Below are 22,222 nucleotides of genomic sequence, written 5' to 3' on the forward strand. Positions count from 1 at the left end.
AGACTGATCTGTTCCATTCTCCATGGTGCTAAGGACAAAAAGAAGGTGGAAAGTGAAGGCTGCGGGGGAGGGATTTGGGGAAGGCGAAAAAGCAGTTCCGGCCAGAGGGACAGGTCGGCTGCCAGGTTCAGCAGAGCCTCAGCTGGCCGTGGGCACCTCTGAAAGGGGGACGGCCACAGGGGGAGTAACGGGCCTCACTCGGGATAGGGACATGAAGGGTCCGGGGGACCGCCTCCACGTCCTCCTGTGCTGGTGAGCCTCCAGCAGGCATTCGGCGCTGTGCTCCGTGCAGGACCCGGCCACCGTCCCCTGCACAGGCACTTGTCAACTTGGCGATTTCCAGTTTACAAAGTTGCACTGTGCACGCTCTGCGGTGTGATGGTGGGATGTGATTCCCGTTTACAGAGTGCCTGCTAAGCGCCAGGTAGTTACTTCTCCATCGTCTCCAATTATCACAGCAAACCAGAGATGCACTGGCCAATTCTCCGGCTCCCCAGACCCCAGCGGGGTGTCCTACAATTCAGTCCTGACACTGGCAACCGGGAGTTGGCAGACCCCTGAGGTTAAGGACTCAGTCCCGCAAGACTGCCCCCACTTCAGATGCCACCCATGGGTCTCAAGCTGTCACCTGTGCTTCTGACCACCTGGCTATAACTCAGGGGTTTCCATGATCCTCTCTTCAGGTCAGTAATGTGCCACAGCCGCTCATAGAACTCAGGGAAGCACTAACTTACATTTTCCAGTTTGTTATAAAAGGTATGGTAAAGGATACCAATGAGGAGGTGTACGGGGCAAGTTCTGGACGAGTCCTGAGTGCGGGAGCTTCTGTCCTCATGGAGTTGGGCTGTGCCACCCTCCTGGCCTGTTCTGATGTTCACCAGCCTGGAGGTTTTCCAGGTTCCGTAGTTCAGAGATTTTTATGGAAGCTTCATCACGCAGGCGTAATCGATATTAGCTTTATTTGTCTCTAGCCCTTCTTTCTTTCCTGGAGGTTGGAACCTGGGGCTGAAAGTTCCAAGCTTCTAATCAGGGCTTGGCTCTTCTGGTGACCAGCCCCTGTCCAGGAGCTCACCGGGAATTGTCTCATTAGAATGAAAGATACTCGTATCACCCAGAAAATTCCAAGGGATTTAGGAGCCCTGTGTAAGACATTCCTATCACCCCCACTCAGAAAATTACAAGGGTTTGGGGCACCTGGGTTGCTCAGTCGGTTGGGCATCTGACTCGTGATTTGGGCTTAGGTCATGGTCTCACACTTGGTGAGATGGAGCCCAGTGTGGGGCTGTGCGCTGACAGAGGCGTGGAGCCTGCGTGGGATTTTCTCTCTGCTCCTCCCCTGCTCGTGTGTTCGTGTTCTCTCTCCCTTTCTGCCTGTCTCTCTCTCTCTCTCTCTCTCTCTCAGAATAAATGAATAAACATTAAAAGAGAAGAAGAAAATTACAAGGGGTTTTTAAGAGCTCTGTCTCAGAAACCCAGAGCAGAGACCAGATATAGTAAAACCTTGGATGGTGAGTAACTTGTTTTTCGAGTGTTTCCGCAAGACGAGGCACACATTTCTAAAAAATTTTAACTTGATAAAGCAATGATGTCTTGCAATACGAGTGGTACGTGACGTTGAATGTCACATGATCACAACGGAGCCAATGATTCGGAGCCAATCGTTCTTCTCTCTCTCTCTCTCTCTCTCTCTCTCTCTCTCACTGCGGAATTATAGGTAATCGTCTCCTAGGCTCAGGTGCTCCGTCTCAGGCCTCGGTGTTTGGCAGAAATCAGTGATTTTCCAGAACGTTGGAAGGTGCCCATGACTGGCAGTAGTGTATTTTTGTCCCTTCAAAGCACCGATGGACAATCCTTTGCTTTTCTATACAAGAGGAAGCTTAGGAATGCTTGGCTTCCTTCTAGGTCATTGGATAAGCTCCTGGTTAAAGTCATGTGAAAAGAAAAAGATTCCATTGAGCCGATAGATAGCAGAGATTCTGTTAGGGATAGTGAAAGTCGTCCTACACAGTAACCCTCCTCTCTCCCGTCTCCCTTATACCAGCCACGAAGGTTTTCCAAGGTAAGCGCAGGTTAATCTGTTTATTTTTCTTTATGTTTTGAATTTTCTTTCTTATTTTGCATCCTATTACCATATTGTAATGATTTTTATATGAATATTTTGGGGCTGTGGAATGAATCATCTGAGTTTCCCTTATTTCTTATGGGGAAATTCGCGTTGATATACAAGTGCTTTGGATTTGGACACATGTTTCTGGAATGAATTATGCTTGCAAACCAAGGTTTTACTGTATCCGTATTCCATACTGTGTCACAGGGGGTCTTCCCCGGGGCCCTGTGCTTTAGACAGCCCTGCTCCGCCCTCTTTCCCTTCTCACCGAGGCCTGCCCACCGAGAACACTGCCCCCCCTCCCCCGACCCCCGCCACCACTCCAGATAGCGGTTCCCAGTCATTCCCTGTGCAAACGCCCCAACCTCCTTCTGGGTCTGAACGGGCCTCTCGCTTCATTCCTTCTGTAATGTGCACAGGCCGCAGGCCCCAGGGGAGGCCAGAGGCCTGTGGTCTGCAGGGGTGTGGACAGAGCTTAGACATGTGTGTGCAATAGTCCATACATACCTGCAAAAGGCCTTGCGTGTCCCTGGACAGAGCTGAGGTGGGGCTCCCCCCTTCGCCGCCCCGTTGTGGCACAGGGCTCTCAGAGGCGAGGGCTCCAAAACGGAACCTTATGATAGAACAGTTACGAACGTGCACTTGTCGAGGCACGAAGACAGAGCATGTTTGATTTAAAAGGTGCAGCCTGATGGGTCATGTGGAAAACCGTGGCCATGTGCGGTGTCCAATGCCAGGGCCACCTTGCCCCCCGGCCCCACCCGCGTGCCTGCCGCGAGCAGCACCGGCTCTCATGCAGATGTCACCCTCTCTTGCGCCCTTATGTCTGCTATGCCTTCAGGGTGTTCAGGGCGAGGGCACAAATCTGGCTACTCTCGGCATTGACCGAGGTTTTCTTGGAACTCTGGCGAAAGCCGCAGCCGCTGCCCATCCACAGCTGAGCCACGGGCGCCGAGGGAACAGTCCCACGAGTCTTCACTTCTTGATATATCAGGCTGTGGCCAGAAGGCACAGTTGGAGGAATCTGGCCCTCAGCAGACTGGGAAGTGGGTTCCCTGAGGGACCCAGCTCTCCTTCCTGCAGCCCCTCCCTGGTCACACTCTCTCCAGCTCACCCCGGATTCCCAGTGGGCCTCTGCCCTTCTGCCTCCTGCTGAGGGCCCTGCAGACATTCCCTCCCCTTTCCTGAGCTCCTCTCATTTGCCCTCCTCATCTGCCCCAGCGCATCCCACTCGGAACTTGGTGCCCCTGGGCTTCACTTCCTGAGGGCTTGGCATTTGTACAGAAGATTCCAGAACCCCTCTCTGACCAGTGCGGTGCCTCTTTAATGGTGAGGTGGCAGGCAGTGTGCCCTGGGCTAGCGGTGATGGGACGGACGCTTTCCTTACTAAATTCATCCGAAGGCCATTTGTCAGAGTCTCTTTTACGGCCCACAGGTCTTTCCTCGGGTGTTCGTGTGTGTCACTGTGCAGAAGGGTCACGAGTGTGCACGGGTGTACATCTGTGTGCGTGCATTTGTGTGAAGACTGCCAGGAGCTGAGAGCCTCAGGAGATACGCCCTGTGGGTGCTCCTCTGGGTCTGTACACCAGGACCTCCGTAACCAGAGAGAGCATTCCAGAATCAAGACAGGATTGTGGGCTGTGGCGTCTGAGGCTCTCAGCTCTCAGACCCTGTGCAAGGCCAGTTTGCAGCTGGTACTGCCCCGTGTGAAGACGTAGCAGGGCCTTGGGGATGTGGTGGTTATGGGCCTTGCAGGGCAGTAGCTTCTGGAAAGTTTGCAGTCCAGCCTCAGTTTCCCAGGAGCCGCTGCGGGGCTGTTTCTGAGCGAGGCCTCCTCGGCTGACCTCAGGCATCCCTGAAACCCCTTTCTGGCTCTCCAGCCCTGCTCCAGCTTCCTCCAGATCTTTCTGCAAGGGGGGCTTGGACCAGCCAGTTGGTCAGTGTCTTCTTTCGGAATAAGGCACTGGCCCCTGGGCAGCTTTCTGGTTTTTATTCACACTCAGCTGCGCCATCATTCTGGAGTGTTCTTGGGCTGTTTCCTCCTGAAGCAGTGGCTGGGCTCACATCACAGGCGCTCACAGAGAAGAGCCTCGGGCTCGTGCAGACCTGTCATCCTCCCTCCTAATCTCCTCCGCTGGCACTCCCAGCCAAGCACAAGAGGAGACGAATGTCCAACTGGGCAATTTACCTACCTGTTGTATACCTCCGGCCACCCGGAGGTTTGGAGTGGGGGACATTGGCCCGAGTGAGACGCCTGGTTAGTTGGCTGACGTTGCTCTTTCCCTTCGCTGTGGAAAGGAACGCCAGTGCCAACATCTGAGCCGTGAGCCCCTCTCTTTCCTTCCCCGCCGTCCCTCGGGCCACCGACCTCAGTCTTCAGACCTATTCAACAGTCAGATGCGTCTGTTTCCCCTACTCTCTGGCTCCCGTCTCCCGAGGGCAGTGGCAAGGCGGTGGGAGACAGAGTGGGGCTCAAAGGGATGTCCAGATTATTCTAGTCTGGACAAGCAACTTAACCTTTCTTATTAGCCTCAGTTTCCTCATCTGTTGAGTGGAAATAGCGGTAATTATGTCTCAGGGATGATTTCAAATGAAGAATTACATAAAAGCTCAGTGTGTGGCTCGTCATATAACAGATGTTCACCAATGTCACCATCACCACCACCAACTACCTCTGTCACATTACCAGCGTCAGTCCCATCGCCACCACCATTACTGCTAGCACCGTGGACAGACGAGAGCTCAGGTACCAGGTCGGCCCTCTGTGCGTGTGGGAGAGGGAGAAGGACAAGGTGGAGTCTGAAAGCAAGAAATGAGGAGGGGACGAGAGAGGGTGGCACGTGGGCATTCAAAGAGGTCCAGCAGGGAGCAGGGGATGGGGTATTGGACCAGTATATATGACCAACTGACGAGATGGCTAAGCTGGCCCCAGATCCCCAGTTCCAGGACAGCCTCCCCTCTGAGACCCTGTTCAGCCTCACGTCCCTCACTGAAGCTGGAATATTCTGGCGTCTACAAATTATGTTGGGAATGGCTCTGGAGCTCTGGAGGCAGGCAGACCTAGGGCCAAACCCCAGATCCATCACTTACTGGCTGGGTGACCTTGGTCAAGTCACTGGATTTCTCCAAGCCTCAGTTTCCCCCTCCGAGAAATGGGCATAGCAGTTGCTACCTCAGACTTAGGGTCGATGGGATCACGGATGTCCAGGGCCCAGTGCCTACATGATACGTAGGAGGGACTCACTTCCTGCTAGTGTCTTTCCTGTGCCCACAGTGCTGGTCCTTCTCTTGCTTCGGAAGGGACTGGATCCCAGAGCACTGGGGCCGACACTTCACGCTTTGTCCTTAAGATCCCTGGGCTTTCCGAGGAGCAGCCCTGGGAAGAAAGTGGGGGCTCAGTCTGAGTAAGTGAGACTGGGTGAGTTTGAACCTGGGGTGCCGCGTGACTTTGCCATAATTCCCCGCTAGCTTGGAGCCTCAGTTTCCACGTCTGGAAAATGGAGATAGCAATCATCGCTGCATCTTAGGGTCACTGTGAAGGTCGAATGAGACCTTGCATGGAAAGCACCTGGAACACAGCACAGGATGTTATATTCCTCCTGCTACTGTCATTAAATATTTCCCGGCTTCTGCACTTTCCTGGTGTGGGCGGGCCAGAGAGTGTTTGGTTTCCAAGGTTACTGCATCTCCGCCAAAGGCCAGAGGCGGGGACGAGTGTGGATCTGGCCTGGCCACCTCCAGCTGCGTCAGGAAAAGGAGCTGGCATTTTGCTTCGGTCACGCTGGCAGCCTGGGCTGACATGGCACGTATCCCAGTGAGTCACCTAACGGCGTCAGAGCCCGGTAAGCTCGCCCCAGGCTGCCGGACACACTGAGCATCATCTCTGAGACTCACACACGTCTCATCCCAGCAGGAATTCTCTTGGGGATGAGTTGCTGCCCATGGCCAGGGGCTCTCACTGGTGTCTGCGATGCTCTGGGTGGGTTTCTTCCCTGGTCAGACACTCGCTCTAGGGATTATTTGCCTTCAGTCGCCTGTAGCAGGGGGAGCCTGATGCATTTGAAGACCTGAATGTGAATCCTGCTTCTGTCCCTTCAGTAGCAAGAACAGGCCTGATTCAACTCCCTTCTCTGCCCTCAGTTTCCCCCGGAGGTGGGGGACATAATGACCCTGTCTGATCATGTCTCTGAGCAGCTGTGAAAGTAATAATCCAGTGAGATTGTGTTTGGGAAAGCCCCATGTGACCTGAAAATGAGACAAATATAAGCAAAGTTAGAAACTCAATCATGTGCGGCTTTGGGCACTGTCTCTCCCTCACTGATGTCAACTTTCTGACCTTTAAAAGGAGGGTTTGGGGCAACTGGCATTCCCCAGAGTGGTGATCCATGAAAGAAAAGGTTCTGCATTTAAATGAAGTTGGTAAAGACTATACCTCTAAGCGTCTTCATGGTGCTTCATAGTGTGTGCCTATGTGTATCCAAGGCCAGAAGAATCCTGCCAGGAACAAGCTTGTTCAGCTTTGATTAACCCAGATTTTACTGATTTGACCACACAACCTCATTATCATAGTGATGGTTTTTCCTGGTCCCACAACAATTACTGTTACTGTTACTGTTACGATTATTTGTCTTGAGTGCTCTGTGTTCAATCTATTTCCCTACCACAAAACACCCCTTGGGAAGTGGCCGGGGAGCAGATAACTGAGGACACTTAGGCTCTGGTAGACATTGATCCAAGCAGGTGCAGGGGGCAGACGCAAGGCTGGCCAGGGGTCCAGGGAGTCACGCTCTGCCTCTGTGTCCTCCAGGTGCCTTTCTGATCCCGTACACCCTGTTCCTTATCATTGCTGGGATGCCCCTGTTCTACATGGAGTTGGCTCTGGGCCAGTACAACCGAGAAGGGGCAGCCACAGTGTGGAAGATCTGCCCATTTTTCAAAGGTAAAGGATGGGTGCAGGGGAGTCTAGCAGTGTCCAAAAGATTTCCTTGGTGCCCTTGGAGAAACTGCTCCAAAGGTGGGATCCGAGGGGTAGACCAGCTCTCTTGTGGGATTCGTAGGTATTGGCAAGGTCAAAAGCATCCACCATTGCAAGCTACACGGAGAGCCCTTGGTGTGTCAAGGCCAGCTTAGCCTAGAAAGTCTGGGAGCCTGGGTACCAGTCCAGCCTCCACTGCTGACTGACCAGAGGGTGTCTGTTTCCTGTATGGGAAATATTTACAAAAGTGCTAGAAGTACTCAACACATGCCTCTATTCTCCCCTCTTGCTCCCATGGCAGACATGATAAATAGATCGTAGACCTTTCTGGGCTCAGCTAGGAAATTGTCTCACAGTCCTGAATACAGCAGCCACGACTAATCGATCACATCTGGGACAGGTGATGAAGCCTGCTTGCATTTGGGACTTGGAGCACATCTGGGAAAAATAGCCATAGCAACTGCCATTTCTTGGCCCCCATATGTCTACGGGAAGGGTATGGAATCAGAATTTGTGTCTCCCAAGCACTGCTTAGTGAACTGGGCCCGGGTGGCACTGAGGGCCAGTGTATGATCCTTATGAGCCTCTTCTCAGCTGGCACCTGTCTCCCGACTGCCTTCTACTCAGTCGTGTAGTAGACAGAGGCTGGTAAGAGGCTTATAAGATGTGTGCATTGGTTAGGACTTTTTAGTTTAACTTCCAGAAATCCCGCTCAAAGGGGCTTTCATGTAAAAAGAATTTTTGGCTTATGATATGGTTAAGTCCAAGAGTTTCTGCTAGCTTCGGGTACAGCTTGATCCAGGTCCTTGAACAGTATTATCTGGAATCTCTCTCCACCTCTCTCCGTCTGAAGTCGGTGTTAGCATCCGTCTCAGGCATATTCTTCTCAGGTGCTAGCAAAACCGGCCATTAACAACAAGATTAAATCCTACCAAGTTTACCAGTGACAGAATAAATCGAAAACACCTTTTTATCATCAGTAAAGATCCCAGAGAAGACTCTCCTTGGTTTAACTTGAGTCGTATGTTTACCTATCAACCAATCCCTATGGCTGTGGGGAAGCAGAACTCTGGTTGGCCAGGCCTGAGTCGTGTGTCTACAGCCAGATCAAGGAAGTGAGGGATTAGCCTCACCCATACCTCACATGCTAAGAACACTTAAGTCTACTCCCTTAATCAATATTGCACAGGCAAAAAAAAAAAACAAAAACAAACAAAAAAAAAAAAACAAAAAAAAAACATCTACTGTAGGCAAAAGCCCTAGAACTGGCTAGCCCAAGAAGAGCTTCCAGCATATTCAGGAAGATGAGATTGGCCCACGCATGGAGCAGATGGTTGAAAGGAGGGCCCAGAGAACACCCAGGACTGAAGTGCTAATCAGGGACTGCTTGTTTGGGGTTTCCCAGAAGCACGTCCTGAGACAAGGATTTGTGGAGGGAGTTATTCGGGGAGTCGATTCTAGGAAAGACTGTGAGGGACAGAGGGGAGGGTGTCAGCCAATAAAAGGTGTGTCAATCAAGCCTGTTCTACCAGGGAGCAGGGGCCCATCCCACTGGGAGAGACTGTTAGCATGCCTCCCGCTTACTCGGCCCAGGGGGTGAGGGGTCTGGGATACTCACACTCTGGTGCCTCCATACACTCCGGTACATACGCTCTGGCTGCTCCCTGGGGACATTGGGGTCCTGACCCTTCTGGCCTGCCTGAGGAGTGGGCAAGAGAGGCAAGAGAGAGCACTCAGGCGAAGGGGTCGTGGGCTCCCAGGGCATGGAGGTGAGGCTCTGACAACCTGCTGCAGAGAAGGAGGGGCGTAGGGGTTGGGTCGTGCCATGGTTGGAGCTGGCTCCCCGAGAGAGGTGGCTCTGGGGCTGGGCCCGGGGAAGCCCGCGCCTGATCCCTCTGCCCCCGCCCAGGAGTTGGCTACGCTGTGATCCTCATCGCCATCTACGTTGGCTTCTACTACAACGTCATCATCGCCTGGTCTCTCTACTACCTCTTCTCCTCCTTCACCCTCAAGCTGCCTTGGACCGACTGCGGCCATGCCTGGAACAGCCCCAACTGCACCGACCCCAAGCTCCTCAACAGCTCTGTGCTGGGCAACCACACCAAGTACTCCAAGTACAAGTTCACGCCGGCAGCAGAGTTTTACGAGTAAGTCATCGACCCCTTGCCCTATTCACTCGGGCGCACCGAGACCTGTGCGGGGCAGGACCTGGGCCGACCACTAAGGGAAACCACCCCGGTCGGCATTTGTAGGGGGCACTGAGAAGCCACCACAGGCCTGACCCTGGGCTGGGAGCTGAGGATACAGCCCTGGCCAGGGCAGTGGAGGACCCTGTGTTCCGGCCCGGGAGAGTGGGGGTGCGGGGAAATACCCTAGTAAACATGTAAGGAAGCAAGAACGTTTCTCTAGAGAGTCGACGTGCCCTTCAGGAAATAAAACACATTTTAGGGAGTGTAGGTGCTCTTAAAGAACGAAAACCAGGTATATGGGGGGAAAGGACTATTAGCTCAGGTGGCCAGGGAGGGCTTGTCTGAGGAGGTGACGTGAACACTGATGAAGCCAGCCAAGGGGACATCTAGGGGCTCAGCCAGCAGCTGATGGAACTGGAGCTTGAACCCAAATGGAACTGGTCCTGAAGCTGCCATGTGGCCCACCTGCGCTGCTGTCCCTCTGGGGCTTCCAGGTTGAAGGTTGTCGGTGAAATTCAGAAAGCGGGAAGCAGGCCAGCTATGTGCAGCTCGGGGGAAGTATGTGGACCATGTGTGCCTGAGAGGCACTGACTGGTGGTAGAAGACAGAATGTCTTTTTTAAAAAGACACGTTTTATGTTGAAATCATTGTAGATACGGAAAAGTTGGGTAAGGAACATGTAGAGCTCGTGTACACCCGGCATTCAGTCTCGTCTGTCGACACCTTATATAACCCTAGTGCAGTGATTGAAATCTGAAAATTAACGTTCATATACTGTTAACTAACCTGCTAAAGGCCTTTTTTCGAACTCGTCTGTTTTCCCACTAACGTCCTTTTCTGGTCCAGGATCCAGCCCAGAGTGCCACGTGGCATTTAGCTGTCCCTTCCCCTTAGTCCCCAGTCTGTGAGAGTTCTCTGGTCTTTCCTTGAGTGTCATGACCTTGACACTTTTGAAGAGTACTGGTCAGTTATTCTGTGAATTAGGCCTCAGTGTGGGTTGGTTTGCTATCTTCTCCCGATTAAACTGAGGTTAGGCATTTTTGATAAGAATACCATAGAGATGATGCTGTGTCCTTCTCAGTGCGTCGTGTCGGGAGGGACACGATGCCTCTTATTACTGGGGATGGGAACCTTGATCGCTTGGCTAAGACGGTACCTGCCAGCTTCCTTCTGTGTGGAGAGACCATTATTCCCTTTGTAATTAACAAGTGTCTTCTGCGGGAACCTCTCGAGGTTATGTAAATATCTTGTTTCTCATCATCCTTACCCCACATCCTCAGCATCCTTCAATGATTCTTGCCAGCAAAGTTTATTATCATAGCGTTTGCTAATTGTGATTTTCTGTTCCCATCATTCCCTCTAGATGAATTGATTGGGATTCTTTTGTAAGGAAGACTTGTCCCTTTCCCCCTATTTATTCCTTCATTCTATCATTTACTGATGCATTTTTTTATTGAGATATAATTGACGTATAACTTCATACTAGCTTCAGGTGTACAATAATTTGACACATGTATATATTGCAAAATGATTCCTACAATAAGTTTAGTTAGCATTCATCACTACCCACAGTTACAAATTTTTTTTCCTTGTGATGAGAACTTTCAAGATCTGCCCTCTTAGCAACTTTCAAATATACAGTAGGATTGTGAACTGGACTCACCACGCTGTACATTACATCCCCATGATTCCTTTATTTTATAGCTTCTGAAAGTTTGTACCTTTTTACCACCTTCACCCAGTTTGACCATTCCCACCGCCTGCCTCTGGCAACTACCAGTTCGTTTTCTTTATCTTTGTAAAAAATTTTTTAGCTTCCACGTATAAGTGGGATCCTATGGTATTTGTCTTTCTCTGTCTGACTTATTTCACTTTGCATAACGCCCTCCAGGGCTGTCCATGTCATCACAAATGGAAGCATATCCATTTTTTTCACGTGAATATTTTATGTATATAGATAAATTATATCTTTTATATACACTTACATAAATTTTATATAAGTATAAAAATATTGTATATTACATATATATTTTGTATTGTGTGTATATATATATATCTAATACATATATACACAATACATATATACAACACACCGTAGTTTGTGTGTGTGTGTGTGTACATGTGTGTGTATACATATGTGTATATCACACTTTGTCTCTCCGTACACACACACACACACACACACACTCCATCGTTTTTATACATTCATGCATCCATGGGTATCTTGTTTCCATGTCTTGGCTATTATAAATAATGCTGTGAACACAGGGGTGCAGTCATCTTTTCGAGTTAGTGTTTCCACTTCCTTCAGATAAATACCCAGCCGTGAAATTGCTGGATAAGCTAGCAGTTGTATTCGTAACTCTCTGAGGAGCCTCCATACTCTTTCCCACAGCGGCTGCACCCGTTTGTGTTCCCGCCAACGGTGCACGAGGGTTCCTTTTCTCCACATCCTCACCAGCTCTTGTTACCTCTTGTTTTTTTGATGGTGGTCATTCTAACAGGTGTGAGGTTCTGATATCTCATGGTGGCTTTGATTTGCATCTCCTCCGTCATTCATTGACATCTGTACGGGCTCGCGGAGAGTTGTTTTACTCTGTGGTTTTCATCCAGAACCGTCAATATTTATTTGTGGTTCCCCTGTCATCCTCAACTCCATCCTTTTTTTTTTTTTAATTTTTTTCTTAACGTTTTATTTATTTTTGAGACAGAGAGAGACCAAGCATGAACGGGGGAGGGTCAGCGAGAGGGAGACACAGAATCTGAAACGGGCTCCAGGCTCTGAGCTGTCAGCACAGAGCCCGACGCGGGGCTCGAACTCCCGGACCGCGAGATCATGACCTGAGCCGAAGTCGGCCGCCCAACCGACTGAGCCACCCAGGCGCCCCCTTAACTCCATCCTTTTATGTCTTGAGGTCAACTTGGTTTTGGTCACCTAATGTGAAAATGTTTGCATGTCGGGCTCTTCAGAATGCAGCTTGTGTTGTGTTTTTCCCTCGGGCGGAGACAAGCCCCGTTTTAGCAATCGAGACACAAGTGTTCACAACAGATAAGCAGGAAGTCCTGTTACAGCTGTGGGGTGGGACAGGGAAATCTCACCGGGACCTCACTCGTGAGGCGTACGGGGTCTGGAGTAGGCTGTGACAAGCTGCTCTGTAAAAACCAGAGAGCAAATGTTTGAGGCCTTGAGGAGCATGTATGTCTCTCGCATATTCTGCTTTGTTTCATTTTATCCTTTCCAAAGACAAAGACCATTCTTAGCTCACAGGCTATGGCCTGGACTTGGCTTGGGGGCCACGGCCCGACGACTCCTGGTCTAGAGCAGTGTTGCCCTGCGGTGATAGGAATGTTCTCTATCTGTGCAGCTCAAGAGGGGGCCACATGTGGCCAATGGAGCCATTGAAACATGGCCAGTGTGACTGAAGAGTTACATTTTTAAATTTTATTTAATCTTCATCAATTCACCTTTAAATAGCCACATGTGGCCCGTGGCTACCACATTGGATAGTTCTGGTCCAGAGGATGAGAAAAGACAGATTCATAAAACACAAAACGCGAGGACCAGCTTCCTTCAGTGCTATGGATTCTCTACACCAAGGCCCTGGGGATGCGTCCTGATTGTCTGGAGACTGGGCTTATCCTAGGCCAGTTTCCATCCCTTCCATCTCAGGGCAGGAGGGCCAAAGAGATACAGTTCGGTTAAAAGTGGCCTCTGGAGAGCCTTGTTCCTCCTGGGGCTTGGGAAATTAGGCGCTCAGGGCCTAGGAGCTGCCCTTAACGAGCCAGTGCCGAGAACTTGCCGGTCCCTGACCTGCATGTCCCCTCCACCATCTGTGTTTCCTGTGGGCTTCCAGCAGACATGTGCGAAATGACATTGGTGTGGGACTTGGAGGAGAGAGGGTCCAAGGTTGTCATCAAATGCAGATTGAAGCACATCTGAAACCCCTCGAGGACTGAGGCGTTGCCGTTGCTTAAAGCAAACATCCGTTTACATTAACAGTGTTATCCTTGTCTCCCTCCCCATCACGCACGTGTGTCCAGCTTTCTGCTGACTTCTTTGCATGTGTTATTTCAATTTAAGCCTCACCCCAACCCCATGAGGTTTCTGTAACTACCCCCTGCCTCCCCAAGTGCACACACGAGGAGGCTGTGAATATAAGCACTGCCCCAGGGCCCCAGGGCCCCACGGCCAGTACTGCACAGAGCCAAGATTTGGGCCCAGGCAGCTTGTGCTTATAGGGCAATGGGCCCAGGCAGCTTGTGCTATAGGCCGTGAGTGAACACCTGTCCCTGCTTTGCCCCTGGGACCCTCCCTCTCCCCACCCCAGCCCCTGCCTTGCCAGGCAGTGACATCCAGAGCCTGCAGTCCTAACCTCTGGGTCGTATTGGATTCGAGCCTTTATAAATGGCCATGACTACTCAGAAACATTGCCACAGTCACAGCTAACCTTTGTCCGGCCTAGATTATGTCCCAGTCACTATGCACAGTGCCTTTTCACCCTGACCACCGTGGCCAGTCTAGAACTATCATCGTGTCACGAAGGAGGAAACAGGCGCAAGCAGGAAACGACTTGTCCAGGGTCATGTAGTTTAGAAGTGACATTTGGAATGGGTTTGAACCCAGGAAGTCTGGGTGGAAAAGCCAGGCTCCCAGCCCAGCGATTCAGAACCACCCAGAAAGATACGGATGCCTGGACCCTGCACCCAGAGACGCCGATTTCATCGGTCTGGGTGCAGCCAGAACATGGGGGGTTTGGCTCCTCTGGTGCACCAGCTCCTCTGGTTGTTCAGCCGAGGGTGACAACCACTGTCTTGACCACTGTGCTCTTCGGTCTCAGAGCAAGATTTTTCCTGCTTCAGGCTGACATCCCAGCAGTGTCCTGTTGTGGGGCCGTCTTCACTTTTCTTTCTTTATTTTTTTAATTTTTTTATGTTTTATTTATTTTTGTGAGAGAGACAGAGCATGAGCAGGGGAGGGGCAGAGAGAGAGAGAGAGGGAGACACAGAATCCAAAGCAGGCTCCAGGCTCCGAGCCGTCTGCACAGAGCCCGACGCGGGGCTCGAACTCGTGAACCACGAGATCATGACCTGGGCCAAAATCAGACGCCCAACCGCCTGAGCCACCCAGGCGCCCCTCCTTCACTCTGCTTCTGAGGAGCGGGGCCTCAGAAAACCCCAGAACCTTTGGGGAGCTTGCGGATGGAAGTTTTAGGCCTCCTGACTTTATGAGTGTGGTTTTGGACCAGGAGGCGGCAAAGGAGCCGGGACAGAGGGTGCTGCTGATACGTTTAACTGGTTCTGTGCTCTCCCCTTCATCATCTCGTGCTAGAGGAAAAAAACATGACTTTTCTTTCTGCTCTGGGCAACCCTTGTCCTTGTAAATTAAAACGGAAAACGATAGCGTTGGTCGTCTCTAGTCTAGTCATTATTTGGTTCCTCTTCTGACGTCCTCACGACCGGCAGGTCTGCCCCGGCAGGAGAGAGAGAGGCCAGTTGGGTTTTGAGACGCGGGTCACTTCAGTTACAGCCCTGAACTCCCTCCCGGCTCAGATGTGAGCAGAATGGGGTGGACAAAGACACCGGTCTTCCGTGCGGGACCTGGGGACTTGGGGCACGTGGCGGGGAGCGGCATCCGGGGCGTATTTCAGCAGCCCCGTGCTCCGCAGGGCTCGCCGCCTCCCCCGCCCCCCACAAGCCTCACAGCCCATGAGCTGGGCACCCCGGATCTCTTTCCACCCAAGACCCGTTTCGTTTTCGGAGGTGGCGGGGTTGGAAATGACTCCTCTCTCGCAGATAAGAAGGTGGCTGGTCGGGTTTTCGGCAAGTGGCAGGGCTGGGATCCGAAGCCAGGTCGTCTGGATCAGGGCTCTCACCCCACACCCAGGCTGCTCCGGTCTTCCTCCTCCCGCCCGACGAGAGTCTTGGGGCCGTGGGCCGGGGACCCGAGTGCAGGCGTCTCTGCAGGTAGACGGCAGCCCATTTCACGCACCTCTTTCTCACCCTGAGCTTGCTGTCGTGTGCTTTGCAGTCCGTAAGTCATGAACTGCAAGTGGATTTTTCTTAATGGCGCATGGCCCTGGTATCTAGATGTTTCTGCTTTAAGAGAGCCACCCCCCATGGGGCGCCTGGGTGGCGCAGTCGGTTAAGCGTCCGACTTCAGCCAGGTCACGATCTCGCGGTCTGTGAGTTCGAGCCCCGCGTCAGGCTCTGGGCTGATGGCTCGGAGCCTGGAGCCTGTTTCCGATTCTGTGTCTCCCTCTCTCTCTGCCCCTCCCCCGTTCATGCTCTGTCTCTCTCTGTCCCAAAAATAAATAAAAAACGTTGAAAAAAAAAAAAAAAGAATGTTCAATAGAACTATTTAAAAAAAAAAAAAAAAAAGAGAGTCACCCCCGTCTCAGTCTGGGGAGCCAGCAAGTGGGACCCCCGGTGCCAGCCCTGAGGAAGGCTAGGTCGTTTCTTCTCTTCCCTCAGAGCCCGCTGGCCAGGGTCATTGCCATCTTGTACTCATTTAGGCTGATGGATTGGAAAAACCATCCAAGGGAACAAAACCACTATTCTCCCCAGGCTCTGGGCCTGAAGCCAGACAACCCGCAGCTAAAAGAAACCCTGACGCTCTCTGGAACTTTCCAAAGGGCACCCTTGGTGAACATGCTCCGGAGACAGAAAACTTCTACCCCCTGCCTGTTCCTGGTGGGACAGAGACGCTCCCTCCTCCACGGCACCAACCCTCTGTGCTCAAATGTCAAGTAAGAAACTGAGCCCGTTTGGCCCGCGGACTTTGGAAAGCCTGGACCAGATACTTCCCGATGATTCATTTTCATTAAACTGCTGGAAGGGTCCAACAAACCCAAGTTACTTGTACTAAACCCCTGAGGCTCGGGGCCTGCTGGGGAGAGGCTGGGGTCACATTTCTTTTCCTGGGAATCAGCTCAGGAGTCTGGCCTTTACACTGGCGAACTCTCTAGACAAAGCCTGCGAGCCTGACCGTGGATTTCACACGCGCGTGGGGGCATTTCAGCCATCCTGTTGGACACGCACTCATGTCATTTTAGCAACTTTCAGGACAAGTACAGCTGGTCCGGTGCCTTTTTCTCATGCTTTTAATAGTCAAATTGGCCAAATGGTTATTGACACCATTCAATATTTGGCCCATGAAACAATGAGGAAGGAGAATTAAGAGTCAGGTGGGTTCAGGACCTGATTCTAGTTCTCTGTCAATTTTTGGATGCACCCACCTGCTTTCTGTCCTTTCCCTTCCCTTTCCTTGAGCTGTTTCTCCTCTCCCCACACCTACCCCCCCTCCTTCTCCCCTCCCTCTCCCTCCCCTCCCCCTCTCTCCTCCTCCCTGTCTCTCTCTCAGGACGTAAGAGAGGAAACTAAGTCAGGACATGATTTTGAGTTGAGACCAGCAAGGGGAGAAGTTTGCCAGGCAGACAAATTGGGCGGGGAAGTGTGTTCTAGGTGGAAAGGAACAGGAAGTTCTAAGGCCCAGAGCAGCCAGAGCCTCATATGCTTGAGAAGTGACAGTGGCTCGCTGGGGCCAGAAGCCCAAGGCAGGGTATGGTGAGACAGGGGAGACGCTGGGCAGGGGACAGTTATGAAAAGCCTCAGGTTCTGAAACGTTTATGTTTTTATCCTTTAGACCAGGATTTCCTAACCTCCGCACTTTTAGCATTATGGGCTGGGCAATTCTACATTGGGGCAGGGCTGTCCTGTGCATTTGGGATGTTCGGTGACATCTCTGGCCTCTGCCCATGAGATACGGGCAGCATCTCCTCCACTCCAGATACGAGAGCCCAGACATTGCCAAACAGCCCTGGGGAGGCAGTGGGAGCCACTGTTCCAGGTGATAAGGAGCCCTGGAAGACTTAGGGGCAGGAGACTGACAGATTAGAAGGGCAGATCAGACAGATGGATTTAAGGGGCCGTGGCATGGGGAGATGGGGAGACTTCTATAGCAGCAAGGGAGAGAATGTGGGTCTGGCCTGGGACAGGGCAGCAAGGGTGGGGGGTGGTAGCAAGCCAGGAGGCGGGATTAGGACGGGCCAGACACTAAAACCGATCGCATGGCGGGGGGGAGGGTGCTGATGCTAGGTGAGTCCTTTAAAGCCATGACGTCTGGCCTGGGGGCCGCAGGGATAGGGGCCATCTGGAGAGGGGACATATGGGCCTTTGTGGACCACACAGCTCTGCCCATTCGTTCACACTTGCTCACTTGCAGATAGATGCATGTGCCCGCCCACACCCCCTCTGCCCATCTCTCCTTCTGCCACACCTGTGCACCTTCTCTCAGCTCACCTGTCCTCCCGCACTCTGCAGAGAAGGCACCGGCCACCCCTCAGTGAACCCGCCAGCTGACTCCCTCGGACTAACCTAACTCCCCGGTCATTTTGGGGGCACTCCTTAGCTCCTTTGGGGGCACTCCTGCTCCTGGAAGGCTGGGACGGGATCATGATCATTAGAGTTACCATTTGTTGAGCATTTCCTGAGTTCTAGGCATTGTCTACATTCTGGAATTTAATCCACACGAGAGCATTTTGCTGAAAAGGAACAAGGTTCAACAGGGGGAAAGTCGACACCGGGTTTTGTCACCCGCTACCCTGTAGGAGCTCCATGTGGCTTGTCTGCAGCCGTGTCACGGGCCCCCAACCCTCTCCGGCTCACAGAAGATGTGCAGAATGAGTTTGCGGAATCAGTGAGAGGGTTCGGGCCACCCCATCCCTGGTGGCAGGGCCAGGGTGGGATCCCAGGTCTGTCTGATCCCAGTTCTGTTCCAGGTCCTTCTATTTGCTTTCACGTTCTTGCAAATAATAGACATCGGTCTTGAATGGATGAGTAAATGATCAAATGAGTGAATGAAACGCGCCTCCACAAATTTAAATGGTGGTGGCCTCCACAGATTTAAACTCCTGCCTAAGGATAAGCTAACCAAGTTTCCAGACTCAGGGTACGGGTTTCCCCACCAGGGTAGCATCTTCCCGTGCCTCTGCTCCCAGCGAGAGCGGCCATCTATCTGCCTCTGATTCTGTGGGCTCCTCTGAGACCCAGGCGTCCAAACTATTCCAAGCCCGCATTTTTTTAAGCTGCTCTGGAGCCTTTTCTTCCCCTTAGGCACAGAAAGCCAGTTTTATTTTGCCAGGAAAGTAAAGACAGTTTCTGGAAGACTCACGTTTCCTCTAAGGAAAACCTGTAACTCAGGTTTGTTGAGGGGGCCTGTTGTTCAAGGGGTCTCAGCTTTGGCTGCCCAGTAGAATCACCTGGAGAATTTAAAAGATGCTGGTGCCCAGGCCCATTCCCCATGGGTTCTAATTCAGCTGGTTGAGAGGGGGGCCCAGACATCAGTAATTGTCACAACGCTTCTCTGTGTGATATTTTTTAAAGGTTTATTTATTTATTTTCAGAGAGAGAGAGAGAGAGAGAGAGCAAGAGAAAGAGAGGGAGTTCACGAGTGGGTGAGGGGCAGAGAGAGGAGAGACAGAATTCCAAGTGGGACTGGAACTCACAAACTGTGAGAACACGACCTGAGCCGAAATCAAGGGTCTGGACGCTTAACCGACTGAGCCCCCAGGGGCCCCTCTGCGTGATTCTCATGAGCAGGTTGAGAACCCTGTTTTGTTGATGGGCCTGCAGGTTACATTCTCTGTACCTCGTATTTCTCTTCTGGAGGGAGGGAGGGAGGAGAAAAAGGAGGGAACGGAAGAGGGGTGAGGAGGGGTGGGAGAGAGAGAGAGAGAAAGAGACAGAGATACAGACAGGCAGAGAGATGGTCGACTACAGCCGGTTTATCCACTGTGGGCGTGTGAACTTTTGCCTGTAGTGTGACCTTCTTTTGCGTGAAGGCACTACTGTGGGGAAGGACGGATGGCGAAGCTGCCTCTGGCCTGTATCGCTGGTGTGCACGTATCAATCAGCCACTTTCTGAAAGGACCGCTGGCCGAGAGCAAAAGGCCCTGCAGGACGAGACAAAGGGAAGTTAGGTTCCCGCGTGGAAAGTGGCTGGTTGCCCTGGACGGTGTCAAAGGGTGAGGACTCCCCCAGGTCGGAGGAGGAGCTGCTGAGAGGTGGAGTGAGGCCGCGGGGGAGGCTGACCCTCTGTCCTTCCCGGGTCCTCTTGCTTTAGAAGGTGGATTATTGAATTTAGCAAGTGAGGTGGTGAGCACGTGTCCCTGATCCAACAGTCTGCTCTGAGCTAACCAGGCCTGAGTGCCAGACCCAGGCTTAGCACTGCAGACCCGGGACCCAGGATGGCTCGTCCACCCTCTCACCCTGGGAGAACCTGGCATGCGGTCAGCCCTAACGCCTCAGGGGCAGGCATGGCCTGGGGAATGAGCCAGGAGCCGCAGGAACTGGGAGGGTTGAAAGGCCCGTGCCGGGGGTGATCGCGGAGGCCTCCCAGAAGAGGTGACATTGGAGCTGGGCCTTGAAGGGTGTTGACAGTTTGCAGCCTCTGAGTGTGGAGTGCTGTGGAGGGCAGGCAGGGACCAGTTCTGGGTGCCCCCGAAGCTCCCTCCGCTCCCGATGCTTGTCACACTTTATTGGGACTGTGCATTCAATGTTGCCTCGGTTGCTACACTGTAAGCCCCCCACACCAGGCACCAGGTGCCAGGAGTCCGCACTGTGCTGCTGAGGCCCGGGATGAGGCTGTTTACAGCAGGCGCTCACTAAGGAATGAGTGATCGGGGTGTAGATGGCTCTGCCTTACCAAGCTGTTCCCTCTTCCACAGAAACAATTCTGCTTTCTTTGTCTTCCCCGGTCCGCGGTTTCATCCGTTGGTCTTCCTTGACGTTTGGTTAGACCCTAATGACGTTGATTAGCCGTGAGCAGCCGGTCATTTTGCGTGCGATTCTGTTGACCGTTTCTTCACCGTAGATTGTGTGAGAGACCCCGCCCTTCTCAAACCTCATCTGTGTTTTATTTGTTTGCCTTACTCTAACCCCGCTATTCTCAAACCTCATTTGTATTTTATTTGTTTTCCTTACTCTAAAATAGGATATGCCATATTGTAGGGGAGTGCATGTCAGGAAGGGACGGTTCCAGAATGTCACAGGCTGAACACAGCCATGTTCCCAAGCACCCAGAAACATAACTGACCGGCGTCCCAGAAACTCCTGCTGTGTCCCCTCCCGTTCAGTACCCGCATCCCCACCCTGGCTGCACCCTTCCTGACTTCTAACACCTTAGGTTACTTTGGCCCGTTATAGTTTGTGTGAGCGGAATCAGACAGAAAGTCCTGACTTCCTCAGGTTCGGTGTTCACTTCTTTCTCATAGGATTGTACGTGAGGGGCCCATCCACAGAGAGCCGGTGGTTTTGTAATATTCCATTTTATGAACATATCATGATCGATCCATGCTACTATTGATGGATATATGAGTATTCTCCAATCTGAGATTATTGTGATTAATGCTGCTGGGAACATTCCAGAACATGTGATTCGGTGAACATACGTACACATGTCTACTGAGTAAATACCCAGGAGTGGACTTGCTAGGGCGCGGGATATGCACGCCTTTAGCTTTTAGATGAGAAACGTTTATTGTCATCTCAGTTTCTGGACCAAGGGATTCGTAAACTCAGCAACATGAAAATTTTGGACTGGACAATTCTTTGTTGTCGGAGGCCGTCCTGCCCATGAAAGGACGTGAAGGCTGTCCCGTGCGTTGTAGGATGTCCCTGGCCACTATCCTCCAGATGCCAGTAACACAGCCTCCGGACTTTTCCTGTTATTTCCATCTTCTCTCCAGGACCAGGCATGCAGGTGGCACTCAAGAGATTTTTGTCACACTGAAAATTTTTGTTATTGCTTACAAAAGACAGCCTGGAGTGGGAAGACCTCCCAGATGGTTTCCTGGCCCAGGGCAGGATGGCGTCGAGCAGGCCCAAACGATGCAGGGCAGGGGCCGGGGGTGGGGCGGCCCAAGGCCGGCTTCCGTCAATGTGCGCTTTCGGGGGCCGGCCTGTGGTCAAGGCCTCGGTCACCCTGTGTGACGACACTGTCTTCCCTGGTCCCCTCTCCTCCTCCGGGCAGGCGTGGCGTCCTGCACCTTCATGAGAGCGGCGGGATCCACGACATCGGCCTGCCCCAGTGGCAGCTCTTGCTGTGTCTGATGGTCGTCGTCGTCATCCTGTTTTTTAGCCTCTGGAAAGGAGTGAAGACATCAGGAAAGGTAATACCTTTCTTTCTCTTTCCGTTCGGAGGTTGGCCGGAAAACAACAGTTATTTTCTAGCTATGATTAGCTGGTTGGTGAAAAAAAAAGGCGGACGTAGAAGGACAGAGCCTGGGTCTGCCCCCACCCCAGCTCTGCCGCTGGTTAACCGGGAGACCCCAGACAAGTCCCTCCCCTTCCCCAAGCCCAAGGCTCCCCAGCAGTAGGGTGGGGGGGTGCGTCAGGGCTCCCACATTCAAGCCAAAGCTCCCCGATAGCAGAGACCAGGGAATGGGACACCACAAGGGGCTCAGAAAAGGCCTAAAGCAACCTATTGACATGTGATTGATAAATCATGAATTCTGGCCCCAAACTTGACGCAAACTTGCATCCTTCTCTGGAACATAACCATTTCCTTCACTGTAAAAATCGGTGTGTGTAGTCTGGCACAGTGCTGAGTGCCCACAGGGGTCTAGGTTTCCTGGGGAGAGGGGCACAGGGTAAAATGACGTAGGAGGGCCACGGGAGTTGGCGTTTTGTCCTGGGTGACCCTTCCTCCTGTCCCCTGTATTCAGTTCCTCGGGGTGGAGTGTATCCGCTTCATGATCCATGTTGATTCTGAGCCTGGGGAGCATCATGAGAACAACAACTCCGTTTGGGCCCCGTGGGGTCCACGTGGAACTTCACTGTACCAAAGAGGCTGTAGTTGAAAAACGCCCTTTCCCACGTTTTGATTGGCAATTGCTGTGTAACAACACACCCCAAGATGCCGTGATGTACCATAACCATTTTGTTATGTCTCAT

The 22,222-nt window shown here is 52.1% G+C and overlaps 1 protein-coding gene across 5 annotated transcripts in view; it reads left to right on the top strand.

Moving 5' to 3' along the window:
• The window catches only part of SLC6A2 (solute carrier family 6 member 2), a 58,681-nt gene that overhangs the window by 16,460 nt on the left and 19,999 nt on the right, over window positions 1–22,222 (top strand). For 4 of the 5 annotated variants that reach the window (XM_058706767.1, XM_058706764.1, XM_058706765.1 and 1 more), the window contains exons 3-5: window positions 6,915–7,046; window positions 8,992–9,229; window positions 21,300–21,438. In XM_058706767.1, coding sequence (XP_058562750.1) covers window positions 6,915–7,046; window positions 8,992–9,229; window positions 21,300–21,438 — 509 coding nt within the window. The remainder of the gene's footprint in view (window positions 1–6,914; window positions 7,047–8,991; window positions 9,230–21,299; window positions 21,439–22,222) is intronic. The other variant, XM_058706766.1, reaches the window with a different exon arrangement.

This window comes from Neofelis nebulosa, chromosome 17 (genome assembly GCF_028018385.1).
Source record: "Neofelis nebulosa isolate mNeoNeb1 chromosome 17, mNeoNeb1.pri, whole genome shotgun sequence".
Classification (NCBI taxonomy): domain Eukaryota; kingdom Metazoa; phylum Chordata; class Mammalia; order Carnivora; family Felidae; genus Neofelis; species Neofelis nebulosa.